The 13,720-nt window shown below is 43.9% G+C and overlaps 1 protein-coding gene across 2 annotated transcripts in view; it reads right to left on the minus strand.

Annotated features, from left to right (window-relative positions):
- The window catches only part of DCDC2 (doublecortin domain containing 2), a 211,342-nt gene extending 205,325 nt beyond the window's left edge, over positions 1-6,017 (minus strand). The window contains exons 1-2 of one of the 2 annotated variants that reach the window (XM_003927304.4): positions 5,511-5,992; positions 1,134-1,188 (exon numbers count right to left, since the gene is read on the minus strand). In XM_003927304.4, coding sequence (XP_003927353.3) covers positions 1,134-1,188; positions 5,511-5,803 — 348 coding nt within the window. In that variant the 5' untranslated portion in view covers positions 5,804-5,992. Of the gene's footprint in view, positions 1-1,133; positions 1,189-5,510 lie in introns of both variants that reach the window. The other variant, XM_010338013.3, reaches the window with a different exon arrangement.
- Between the last annotated feature and the right edge of the window lie 7,703 nt (positions 6,018-13,720).

Genomic DNA, 13,720 nt, shown 5'->3' on the forward strand with positions numbered 1-13,720 from the left:
TAACTACAATTTTCCCTGTCTCAGCCTGTGGCCTCAACTTTGTTTTTAATCTTTTTTCCCCCCACAAACTAAAGAATACATCCTACAGAATACGTAAAAACTCCATCGGGGTTTCAGAAGCTATATGGAACGTGGTATTCTGAATATTTCACAAGCTCCTTTTCTAACCTTCACATAAGCTTTCACTAACTATGCTCAACTTGTACTTTGATAGAAGTTAAAACACAGGTGTTTTCCTGACATCACAAGTGTCCAGCATGAAATCTACTCATCCACTCTGAAAGCCTCAGGAGCAGTCAGAGTGATCCTGGCTATTTCCACAACTAAGTTATCACAGGCACGTTAGGATGAGGATACAGCTCTGGTAGATAGAGCTAACAATGGTCAGACTCTTCTCACTTGACAGGGAACCTTCCCATGGATTTCCATCAGAGAATATGCAGCTAGAAAATGAGAAAACATTTTGGACTCTTCTCACTTGACAGGGAACCTTCCCATGGATTTCCATCAGAGAATATGCAGCTAGAAAATGAGAAAACATTTTGTGTCTAATCTTGACATATCCTGCTCATCTTTTTTTTTTTTTTTTTTTTTTTTTTTTTTTTTTTTTTTTTGAGACGGAGTTTCGCTCTTGTTACCCAGGCTGGAGTGCAATGGCGCGATCTCGGCTCACCGCAACCTCCGCCTCCTGGGTTCAGGCAATTCTCCTGCCTCAGCCTCCTGAGTAGCTGGGATTACAGGCATGCGCCACCACGCCCAGCTAATTTTTTGTATTTTTAGTAGAGACGGGGTTTCACCATGTTGACCAGGATGGTCTCGATCTCTCGACCTCGTGATCCACCTGCCTCGGCCTCCCGAAGTGCTGGGATTACAGGCTTGAGCCACCGCACCCGGCATCCTGCTCATCTTAGGACACCTACTCAGTCTTTTCATTTCTGACAATGATTCAAAGAAAAAATTACCTTTGTCTTAAAACATATAACGTCCCATTTCTTTACATTAGAGAACTCATCAAACTAGTGCTGTCCAGATCTCTAAGACACAAACTAGTGCTGTCCAGATCTCTAAGACACGCCATAAAAAACAAGTGACACCATTATTTATTTGAATCTTCAAAATAATATTTGCATTACCTCTGTATTAACAACTTCCATTGGTCTTTTCTTGATTTCTCCTATGTCCAAGTAACTGGGGAAAAAACAAAGAAACAATACAGGTTGCTTTTATAAACTTTAAGTCAGTAATTTGTTTTAAAAAATAATTTAAAAATATAGCAACTGATAGGAAATACTCAACCTTAAAGCAAAAACAAACAGCTACTAATTAAAAGCAATTACAATAGTGAAAACTGATTGCAGTGTCACTAACCAGAGCTGACATGTGTCTACACTAAACTTCAAGAGAAGGAAAGTCGTAGAAATACATACATCTATTAGGAAACATTTTTCTCTCTTAATAAGTAGCTGCTTACTATATACAATATATTTCTAACTCTTACAGATTTGATGTTTAAAAAGACAGGCTTATGTGCAAAGCTTCTTAACTGTTCCATTAAACACAGGCTTGAGGTCCAAGAAAGTACTGGTAGCATGCATTAGGGTAACAACTAGGAAAGGCTGAGAAATTATTTTCTCTATGAGAGCACCTTAATGATTAAAAAAAAAAAAATGCTCAGTCATGTGGGATGACTTTGGTAACTGGTTCAGCTAAGAAACGGATGGGTGGACTAGTTAACCTCTGGGGACCCCTATTATTCCATTACTATTTGCTCTATACATTAACTAGTGATCGTTCTTTGCCTGTCACATAAGCACAACCTGAAAATTGTATACCTTTGTCAACTTTACATATAATATCACTGTGATGTGGTTCCAATTTCAAATGGTCCCTAAAGTGTACTTCATATATAAAATGTGATAAACATTTTAATATTAAAAAGTATGACTCTAACATTTAATTTATAATGATAGATCAATCCTTTACCTCAACTACTGTAATTGCCAACTTGTCCCAAAAAGCTTATGTTAGAATTAATTTTGGCTATTGAAATGTTTTTCTTGTTGCTGTTTGCCTTTTGGGATAATACGCTTTAGTTAATTGATCTATAGAAATTATCATACATTGCCCCTATGTAATAGTAGTCATATTTTAAAAACAGTGCAGACACTCTGTCTTAGCAATAAAATGGGTCTCTTGTGGATCTGCAGGGGCTGATTTTTGAAATAATACCAAAATATTCTGTCAAGTGCAGGAAAGTAATTTCAGATCTACAAGATTAACGTTGTAGAATCAACTTCTAACAATGCGCAGGGAACATCTTCGAGAAAATAATCTCTAGAATTCTCTGCTGTAAAATAAAGGTTTTTAGTGTACGGTATGACATTTGAAATAAATAAAATAAAGGTTTAATAGCTATCTGACATTTAGTTAATGTTTCAAAAATATTAGAAAAATCTAAGTGAAAGCAACTCAAGCTGCAATTTGATCAGTTCCATTTGAAAAAGATGTTGCCGTCTTTCCCAACATCATTTAGGATCTAAATGAAAGCCCATGAATTATCCTCAATATCATTTGGGCTTTATTTTGTTTTGACAGTTGCTCCATTCGATACATAAACTTAGAAGTGCTAAGTTTCAAATATATTCAGCATTCAAGTATTCTTGGCTTCTGTCATTATAACCATAGATACTACTTCTTTAACAGAAATAAAACTGTCATCTGTCAGCATGGAAACCTAACCATGGACACTGTCAAAGCAAATTCAGTTTTTTTGTGTATGAACTGAAAACAGAAATAACACGCAAATGTCTTCGAGAGATTTGAGTCCACCTTCTATTTGGTGTGGAACTGTATCTTTTTTTTTTTTTTTTTTAATCCTGTGAGTTGGTAAGACCCAATATACAAAAGAACATGAATTATAAAAGTGAGTCTACAATTTTTAGCTGTTCATAGATTCGGAACCAGACTTTCATTTCCATGAAATTGCTTTATACGGAAATATTTAATAAAAAATAAAGTATGTAGCAAAAGAAACTGGTCATGGAGATGTCTTACATTTATATAACACTGACGTTTACAAAACACATTCACATCCAGAGCATTTACTTTTTATCACAGCTCTGTGAGGTACAAATGGTTATGTACCTTTTCTGTATTAGGAAACTGGCTAGCTGAGTCAAGTGACTTGCCCAAGGACACAGGACTAATCAACAACTCAGTCTTCAGTCTCCTGGTTTTCTTTTAAGCCCACAGTTTCATTTAGCTCTTTTTTATGAAGTTGAACAAAGCATGCTTAAGAAGCTTCAGGGAAGGGAAAAATAAATCTAAATATATCCCTCCCTTTCCATAAAAAGAATGTCTGACATAACAAAAAGTAGAATAGAATACCTAGAACTCAATTGAAACAAATACAGGAGAGGAAGGATTATGTTCAAGAATTTTAGTGATATTTGAAAACCATTTCCATGAAGTTAAAAAACTTTATTTTTATTTTTATTTTTTTTTTAAGATGGGGTTTCACCATGATGGCTAGGCTGGTCTTGAACTCCTGACCTCAGGTGATCCACCCACCTCGGCCTCCCAAAGTGCTAGGATTACAGGCGTAAGCCACTGTGCCCAGCCTGAATTTTAATTATTAATAATTCAATAATGCTTATGAATTCATAAGCTTAGATTTATGGTCAAGACTTTTTGCTATCCTGGGGCCCAAGATGAATTTCAATTAAAATGTTCTATTCAATTATGGAATACAGTTACCATATGATCCAGCAATTTCACTCTTAGGTATACACAAAAGAGGAATGAAAACTTGTACACAAATATTCATAGATGTATTATTCATAATAGCCAAAATGTGAAACAACCCAAATATACATCAACTGATGAATAGATAAGCATTCATATAAAATGTGGTATACCCAAATCATGAAATGTTATTCAACAATAAAAAGAATGAAGTACTGATGCATGCAACAACATGGATTGACCTTGAAAATATTATAGTCAGTGAAATAAGCCAGACATAAAGGCCACATATTGTATGATTTCATTTATGTGATATGTCCAGAACAGATAAAGTCATAGATTCAGAAAATAGATTAGTGGTTACCAGATGACAGGGGAAAGAGGAAATTGGGAGGTATAAATATTTTGGTGGGAGGGGTGGAAATGAACTACAATTAGTTGGTGGTGATGGTTGTACAACTCTAAATACACTGAAAACAACTGAAATGCTGTGAGAAATATATCTCAATAAAGCTGTAAAAAAAATGGAATATAAAATTCTACCTGTCCAACAATGCTCACCCCAACCAACTCTCAACACACAGTTTCTGTATAACTTTATTTTTCTAATGGCATATATCCCTTTGTACCTTGCATGAAAAATGTTAGCTGCTAAACACAAGGTGTCATGTCTTGTTCATCTTTGTTCCCCAGAGTTGACGGTTTCTTGATTCACTGAACACTTACTATGAGTGAACTCCCTTCCAAGAGCTGGAGATAAGGACCCCTGCCCTTGAAGGTCTAATCACATTACTGGACACAGAAAGTCGACACATACAGTCAGCCAATAAACTCTTCCCGCATTATGCTAACAGCACAAACATGCAGGGGGTGGGAGCAGGGTCACAAAAGTGAGTGTTGTCAATTCTACATAGAATGAAAGGTTGAAAGAATTTAAACAGTATGGGAAATGCAGAGCAACTGTCTCCTCTGCTGGCAATACAGTGTCCAACACTTGCAAGTGATTTTTTAAAAGAAATGTTTATTTAAAGTAAAAGGATGGAGTTCCAGGGGGAAAAAAATCGGGCGGGGGGCGGAGTGGGGGTGGGGGCCGGGAAGAGGAAAGAAGAAGCTGAACAGAAAATGCAAAAGTAGCAAAAGTATCAGTTTGGTCACTAACCTTTTCGAGGATACTTTTTGGGTTTGTTTTTTTTTTTTTTTTTTTTTTTTTTTGAGACGGAGTTTCACTCTTGTTACCCAGGCTGGAGTGCAATGGCGCGATCTCGGCTCACCGCAACCTCCGCCTCCTGGGTTCAGGCAATTCTCCTGCCTCAGCCTCCTGAGTAGCTGGGATTACAGGCACACGCCACCATGCCCAGCTAATTTTTTGTATTTTTAGTAGAGACGGGGTTTCACCATGTTGACCAGGATGGTCTCGATCTCTTGACCTCGTGATCCACCCGCCACGGCCTCCCAAAGTGCTGGGATTACAGGCGTGAGCCACCGCGCCCGGCCTTCAAGGATACTTTTTTTTTAAAAAGGTTCCTCTTGTTTATACGCAGATTTTAAGTTGGCTCCTACTGCTACCCAGCTGAAATTCCTTCTCCAGCCACAGTGCTAACACCTGCCCGCCCAGCTGCAACCGGAGTTTTGAGAGGCATCCATCACACTAAGCAGTCCCAGCCCCTCACCCACTGGGGTGCGGTGGGGTAGAGGTCTGCGATTCCTCACCGCGACCCCGCACGTCGGGCACCCGACACGGTGGGCGCTGGGGGAGACCGACTCACTTGAGTTTCTTGAAGGCTTCCCGGCCTCCAGCCACGTAGTTGCCCCCGCTCTGGATCTGGTCTAGCTTCCGGATGCGGTGGCCGGTCCGCGGGGTGTAGATGTTCCTGACCGCCCCGAAGGGCGCCCGGACGCCGCCGGTCACCTCCTGGAGGAAGACGTCGAAGCTGGACACCTTCTTCTCATGGATGACGACGCGGCGCCCCGCGAAGAAGGGGTCCCCGTTGCGGTACACCAGCACGCTCTTCACCACGGGCTGCGACAGGTGGCTGGACCTGGCGCTGCCGCCGCTCATCTTCCCCGCTCGCCGAGGGGAGGCGCCTCCGCGGCCCCGGAGGCCTCAGCGCACCCAGGGCGCGGGATCGCCTCCTGAAACGGACGAGAAACTGACGAATGCACAGGTGAAAGAGAAGTAACGGCCGTGCGCCGGGCGTCCACCCCGCGGAGACGCTCGGAGCCGCAGGACTCGGGGGAGACGCTCAAGTTTTTCACCGTGGCGCGCACGACCAATCAGCGGCCGCCGTGCGCAGCGCACCTGCTCCTTCTCCTGCCACCGGCAGAATCCAGGTGGACCGCCTCGGAGCAGGTGCAGGAACGCGAGCCGCGCGGGGCCTTCCCACAGGCTCGCCGCGTGAGCGCAGAAGGAGAGAGGAGGACACACACACACACACACACACACAGCCCGCCAAGTGAGGGCAGAAGGAGAGAGGAGGACACACACACAACACACACACACACAGCCCGCCAAGTGAGGGCAGAAGGAGAGAGGAGGACACACACACAACACACACACACAACACACACACACAGCCCGCCGAGTGAGGGCAGAAGGAGAGAGGAGGACACACACACACACACAGCAGGAGAGAGGAGGACACACAACACACACACACACACACACACAGCAGGAGAGAGGACACACACACACACACACACACCCCGCCGCGTGAGCGCAGAAGGAGAGAGGAGGACACACACACACACACACACACACCGCCCGCCGAGTGAGGGCAGAAGGAGAGAGCAGGACACACACACACACACACAGCAGGAGAGAGGAGGACACACACACACACACACACCCCGCCAAGTGAGGGCAGAAGGAGAGAGCAGGACACACACACACACACACACACAGAGCAGGAGAGAGGAGGACACACAACACACACACACACACACACGCACACACACATATCCCAATTTCTTGCCTCGGATCTGTGCTACTCTTTCCAAACAGCTTCATGTTTCTTTTCCCTCCTCTTGTATCCTTACCCCTCAATCTCCTGCTTGCTCCCAAATGAAAGTAATTAAGTTCCTGGCTGTATTTGCCCAGTTTTTTTTGGTTTGTTTGGTTTTGGTTTTGGTTTTTGTTGTTTTGTTTTTGTTTTCGTTTTTGTTTTTTTGCTAGAAAATAATGTCTAAAGCGCATTCAGAGAAGCGGTGCAAAGCCAGGCTCCGTGGCTTACACCTGCAAATTCCAGTACTTTGAGAGGCCGAGGCGGGAGGAATGACTGAGACCAGGAGTTCTATACCAGCCTGGGAAACACTGGGGAACCCCGGTCTCTACAATGCGCCTGTGATCGCTTGAGGCAGGAGTTTGAGACCAACCTGATCCCGTCTCTATAATTAAAAAATAAAATAAAAATGAAGTAGGTGGGCATTGTGTGTGCCTGTGGATCCTGCTATAGCAGAGGCTGAGGCAGGAGGATCACTGGCGCTCAGGAGGTCGAGGCTGCAGTAAGCTATGATTTTGTCAGTGCACTCCCGCCTGGGAGAAACAGCAAGACCGTGTCTCAGCCAAAATAAATAAATAAATATATATATATATATATATATACATACATATATATATATATATACATACATATATATATATATGTATATATATGTATGTAATTGTGTATATAGAGAGAGGGGAGGTCCAGTAACTCATGTCTATAATCCCAGCACTTTGGGAAACTGAGGCAGGAAGCTCACTTGATCCCAGGAGTTTGAGAGTAACCTGAGCAACACAGTAAGACCCCATCATGGAAGGAAGGAAGGAAGGAAGGAAGGAAGGAAGGAAGGAAGGAAGAAGGGAAGAAGGGAAGGTGGGAAGGAGGGAAGGAGGGAGGGAGGGAGGGAGGGAAGAAAAGAAGGAAGGAAGGGGAAGGAAAGGAAGGGGAGGAGGGAGGGAGAGAAGGAGGAAGGAAGGAAGGAGGGAGGGCGGGAGGAAGGAAGGAATTTAAGTGAATGAATGAATGAATGAATGAGTGAATAAGAAACAGAGCGAAGACTCGCGTGTCTAGGACCCCTCCCCGCCTCCCCGCTGAGGAGCGCCGCCCGGCGGGGAAGCCCCAGCGCCTGTCGCGTGAGCACAGCAGGCAGCGCGCCAGCGGGCCCTGGCTGGGGGCGGCCGGGAGGTGCCCTCCGCGGTGGTACCTACCGACGCAAGCGCGCTGGCGAGGGGAGGGGGCTCGGGCGCCGGCCGCGCGGGGGGCGGGGGGCGGGGCGCAGCGGCTCGGTGGCACCGCGGGCACCTCCGCGGCGGCGCGCGTGGCTCACGCCGCTCCTGCAGCTGCTGTTACCTCCGCGGGCCTCGCTCGCCCGGGGGGAAAGGAGTTGTTATTTCCCGCCGTTTCCATAGAAACCGCAGCCTGGCGCGGGGAGCGAGTCGGTGAACCAGGCCTGGCGCCCGGGGATGTGCTGGCTGCGTCGGGCAGAGGCGCAAGAACAGGGGTTTGGGGGAAGAGGGAGAAACGGGTGACATTATCGTGCGCTCACTCAATAAATGGACGCCTCCTGTGTGCCAGGCGCTGGGCTAGAAGCTGGGGCCACGGCAGGGGAGAGGAAAAGCTACACAACGTTGACTGCCGACCCTGTGCCAAGCTTTACGCCAGGGCCGGATTTTTCACTGCAGCAAGAAGGCTGGAAAGGAAAGGCTTTTTCACTGAAAAAAGAAGGCTGAATGATTGGTTGTCCAACAGCCCACATCCGCACCGTTTGTGTAGATTACCTCTGTCTGAGGAATAACGGGACAGGACTTGTGAGAATACTAAGAGCCCCAGTAAAAAGTCGCTTTGTCCAATCCAGTCTAGGACATACATATTGTGGGACCAGGAAAATGTTTAAAGAGTTGAAGTCTTGCAGCTCTTCTCTGCCATGTTCCCTTCATTCCTCCTAAGGCTTTTCTACCATGTGTCGTGTCCCAGTTTCATTACTGACATTCCTAATTCATCATGTATGAATAAAAGGAATAACTGCCATTAATTGAACACTGTAACCACGGACCAGGCATTATGTAAGGCACTTTCTGTAGATTATCTAATTAATATTCACAATAACCTTCAGAGGTAAAGATTACTTTTTCCTCAGATGAGGAAACCGAAAGGTAGAGAAGTCAAAGAAATTTACCTCAGGTCACAGACACAGGAGTTCAAACTCATTCACAGGTTCTAAGGATTCGAAAAAAGAGAGTTTAAACCCAGTTCTGTCTTATTCCACAGGTTCCGTAATCACTGTCACACCACGATGAAAAATGAACGTGTGGCACATTGCAGTCTGGAGAGAAACTTTTTTTTTTTTCCTTCAAGATCTCTGTTCTGAAGAAACTTTTTTTTAAAGCCATGCAATACGTTGATGCCTTGAAAGTTAACAGTTCAAGCACGGGAACAAAAAGTCAAATATCCACATGTTCTCATGTGTAAGCAGGAGCTAAATGAGGAGAACTCACCGACACAAAGAAGGGAACAACAGACACTGGGGCCTACTTGATGGAGAGAGGAAGGAGGGTGAGGAGCAGAAAAAGTAACTATTGGGTACTAAGCTTAGTGCCTGGGCGAGGAAATAATCTGTACAACAAACCCCCATGACACGGGTCACCTATACAACAAACCTGCACATGTACCCCTGAACCTAAAATAAAAGTAAAAAAAAAAAAAAAAAAAAAATTAACAGGTTTCAAAAGAAGGCCAAAGAACAATACAGGGAAGAAAGAGACAAGGGAAATTTTATGAGCTGATTGTGGAGAATACACAAGTTGAGGGATGGATGGGGAAAATATCTGTGAAAATGTTACCACATAGGTGAGCAAGACAAAATACTAATCGACTTGTCATGTGGAATGGAAGGAAATCAATTAAGCAACGCCCTTCCCAAACATCCTGAAATTCCCTATCACCTATATTAGCCTAGTGTAAAATAAAGATGTGTCGCCTCTTTTTCAGAAATTAAGAATGTTATGATAGCAATAGCAGAGCATTAAACCAAACATGAGGTCCTTCTCGATCTGGGACCCCATCGCCAGCCCATGTAGCTGCCCGCATCAAGTCTGTGCCTCCCACGGTGGTATCTCCAGTCCAGATTTGTCTCCTGAGCTTAGATTCATTTATCCAAATGTCTCTTGGATATTATGTGGTGATAACTGTTTCACTGCTGGCTCTTAGGAAGGAAGAGAAGGCCTTGATTCACAGCATTTGCCAGTCTCTGTAGTTTACTCCCAACATGGCCAATTTCCAGATAGCAATCTAACATCACAAAGGCAAGAAAAGTGCAGTAGCAAGCCACTGTGTGGTTTCCACCATGCAGGCACAGCAGGCTTAAGTGACTTTAGAAGCACAGACAGTACTCAAATGTAGAGAGAGATGAGTTCTGAGTATCTATTATCCTTGTTTTCAATATAATTCATTTAATTTTTATTTAATTGTATATACAATTATTTTTATTCAATTGTATATTTATACAATTTTTTTATTTAATTGTGTATTTATACAATTGCTTTTTAACAATGCAATGTTTACAATTCCTGAGAGTTTAACAATTGCTTCACATGCCAGTACAAGGCAGCTCCAAGCACACTATTGTGGACAGCTTCTCTAGACCATCTAAAAGGCAGCCTAGACTCAAAACTCTCACATTGATCTCAAGTTTTCCTCAAAATCACTTCTCCTGTGTTTCCTGTCTCCACAAATGGACCCTCATCTACTCATTTGCTCAAAGCTAGAACATATACATTCCTCTTCCTCATAGAACGCACTGAACTGTGGCAGAGAAACAACAACAAATAGTCACATATGTGCAATCTCTCTCCCTGCTCCTGCTGCTGGCTGAAATGGTTTTGGAGCTCTTCTCTCTTGTGCAAAGTCTGAACACTGAGCAAAGAGAGGTGGCTTCAAGAAGCCAGAAAGGTTAGATAAACCCTGATCACGAAGAGCTGAGGTAGAATGAGGAGCAGAATGCTGGGGAATGAGGAGCTTCAGATGGATGAAAGGGAATATTTGAGAGCACACACAGGAATTCCTGGGAGGGAGGGGTGGGGAGAGTTTTGTATTTTAGCTCCTTCCTAAGTTTGCAAAAGGCATTGAGAACGAAAAAGATGGCCAAAGAAGATGCTCAAAGAACTTCTGCTGTGCATTAAAAATAATACCACCAGCAGAGCACGGTGGCTCAAGCCTGTAATCCCAACACTTTGGGAGGCTAAGGCAGGTGGATCTCTTGAATCCAGCAGTTCGAGCCCAGTCTGGCCAACATAGCAAAACCCCATCTCTACAAAAAAAAAAAAAAAAAAAAAAAAAAACAGAAACAATTATCTGGGTGTAGTGGCATGTACCTGTAGTCCCAGCTACTCAGGAGACTCAGGTGAAAGAATCACCTGAGCCTGGGAAGTTAAGGCTGCAGTGAGCCATGATCATGGCACTACAGCCTGGGTGACAGAGTGAGGCACTGTCTCAAAAAATAAAAAAGAAAAATAATAATACCACCAAGGTATTTGCTGTTTCCTCAAGAGCCTAAATCTCTGAAATGCTTTCAATTATATATTTCTGCTTAAACAATATTTATGTTGATGTAATACTGTGCTGAAAGCAGACCACACTGCACCCTAGGTTTATAAGGGTGCTTCAACTAATCACCAAGTTCTATCAATCCTAACTCTCAAATACTTATTAAATCCTTCAACTCATCACTACGCTCTGTCAATTCTACCTCTCAAATATCTATTAAACCCATCCTCTTATCTCCAAACCCATTTCCACTTGTTGAATTCAAGGCACTGTCATCCCCTGAAAGGCCCTGTCTGCAGTTTCCTTCCCTGCTGTGCATTCTCCACACTCCGGTCAGCCTGGAAGGCTGCTGAAAACACAGATCTATCCAGTTCCCTTTCTAGCGTTCAGTTCTTCAAATGTTCATCTTACGGTGAAATCCAGTATCAGCTTCGATTACAGAGCCCTAAATATACCGCTCCTGTGGCCTTAGTTTCCATCTCTTCTCACACATCCTCCTATGGTTCTCCAAGGTCGAGACTTGGACGCTCGCTTCCTTTAAAATCCCTTTGGGGCCAGGCACGGTGGCTCAAGCCTGTAATCCTAGCACTTTGGGAGGCCGAGGCGGGTGGATCACGAGGTCAAGAGATCGAGACCATCCTGGTCAACATGGTGAAACCCCGACTCTACTAAAAATACAAAAAATTAGCTGGGCGTGGTGGCGCGTGCCTGTAGTCCAGGCTACTTGGGAGGCTAATGTGGGAGGATTGCTTGAGACTGGGAGGCAGAGGTTTCAATGAGCTGAGAGTACCTCTGCACTCCTGCCTGGGTAACAGTGAGACCTCATCTCAAAAAAAAAAGAGAAAAATACTTGAATAGGCAGTTGACAAAAGAAGTAATCTAAATAACCAATAAACATATAAAAAAGGTTTGCTTTGTTAGAAATCAGAGAAATTCAAACTAAAACCTCCAATATTTGCCACAGGATTGACAAAAAATAAGAAATAACCAACCGAGTTCATCAAGAATGCAGAGAAACAGGAACCCTCAGACGCCACTGCTAAGACTATAAACAGGGACAACCACATTGGAAATTACTCCACATATTCTATAAAGCTGAATATGTGTGCACCCCCAATCCCAACAATTCTTCCACTTTGTACATATCCTAGGGAAACTCCCGCACATATGCATCAGGAGACATCTACAACGTCTGTAGAAGCAGTCACATAATGGAAAAACAATCCTGATGTGGCTTCGGCACAGAACGGATAAATACATAGTGACATACTAACACAATGGAATACCATGGAGCAGTGGAAATGAACTCAGGAGCATTCATCAACATGGAAGACTCTTACAAATGGTATGTTGAGCCAATTAAGCAAGACTCAGAGAGTTCACAAACTATAATCCCACTAGTACAAAATTCAAATACATGCAGAACTAAATAAATCCCTGTTTAAGGATCCAATGGGGTGAGTAAGGGACAGTGATAGATACACATTCAGGATAGTGGTGACCCATCGGGATGCAGAATGCGGAATGAAGGGAATGAGACCTAGCAGGTGCACACTGGGATATTGTAGGAAAATAGTAATCTCTCGTTCTTGAGCTGGGGTAGTCTTTGTGTTATTGTTCATGCTTTATGCCATTCACATACATTTACAAATATTCCTGTTATGTATTCATTGTTTAGTGACTTTTTTTCTTCAAAAAGAAGATGAATAAGCTAATTCTCATTTAGAAGGAAGTAAGGGGGAGGGAGGAAAAAGGAAGGAGAGGAAGAAGGGGCGAAGAGTGCGTAAGTTGGAATCTAGACGCTTGCTGGTATCCAGCAAAGAACAGATTGATGGGAGCAGTAACAGTTGGAAGGGCAGCCCACAGTGGTGGCTCATGCCTGTAATCCCAGCACTTTGGGAGGCTGAGGCAGGCGGATCACTTCAGGTCAAGAGTTCAAGACCAGTCTGGCCAGTACAGCAAAACCCATCTCTACTTAAAAAAAAAAAAAAAAAAAAATTACCAAAACATTAGACAGGCATGCTGGCTCACACCTGTAATCCCAGCTACTTGGGAAGCTGAGGCATGAAAATTGGTTGAAACTGGGAGGCGGAGGTTGCAGTGAACCAAGATTGGGCCGTTGCATTCCAGATTGGGCAGCAGAGCAAGACTCCATCTCAAAAAAAAAAATGGAAGGGCCACTCAGAGAGGAGGTGGGGTCTGAAGCTGGGCCTTAAGAGTTCTTGCATGTGAGACAGTGAAGAGATGATGAGGAAATAAAAGGACTTCAGGTGAGAGAAAGAAGATGAGCAAAGACAATATGGAGGGAGAAGCATGGGAACATCCAGCAGGCGAACAGTGGGGTCTCTGACCAGACGCAGCTCAGGATTAGTGAGGAGGCCTGCGGCTGCAGCAGGGAACCCATGGCGAAGGACCGCAACACACAGATGGTTCATCCCCATCTGGAGGAGGCT

The sequence above is a fragment of the Saimiri boliviensis genome, chromosome 4 (genome assembly GCF_048565385.1).
Source record: "Saimiri boliviensis isolate mSaiBol1 chromosome 4, mSaiBol1.pri, whole genome shotgun sequence".
Classification (NCBI taxonomy): Eukaryota; Metazoa; Chordata; class Mammalia; order Primates; family Cebidae; genus Saimiri; species Saimiri boliviensis.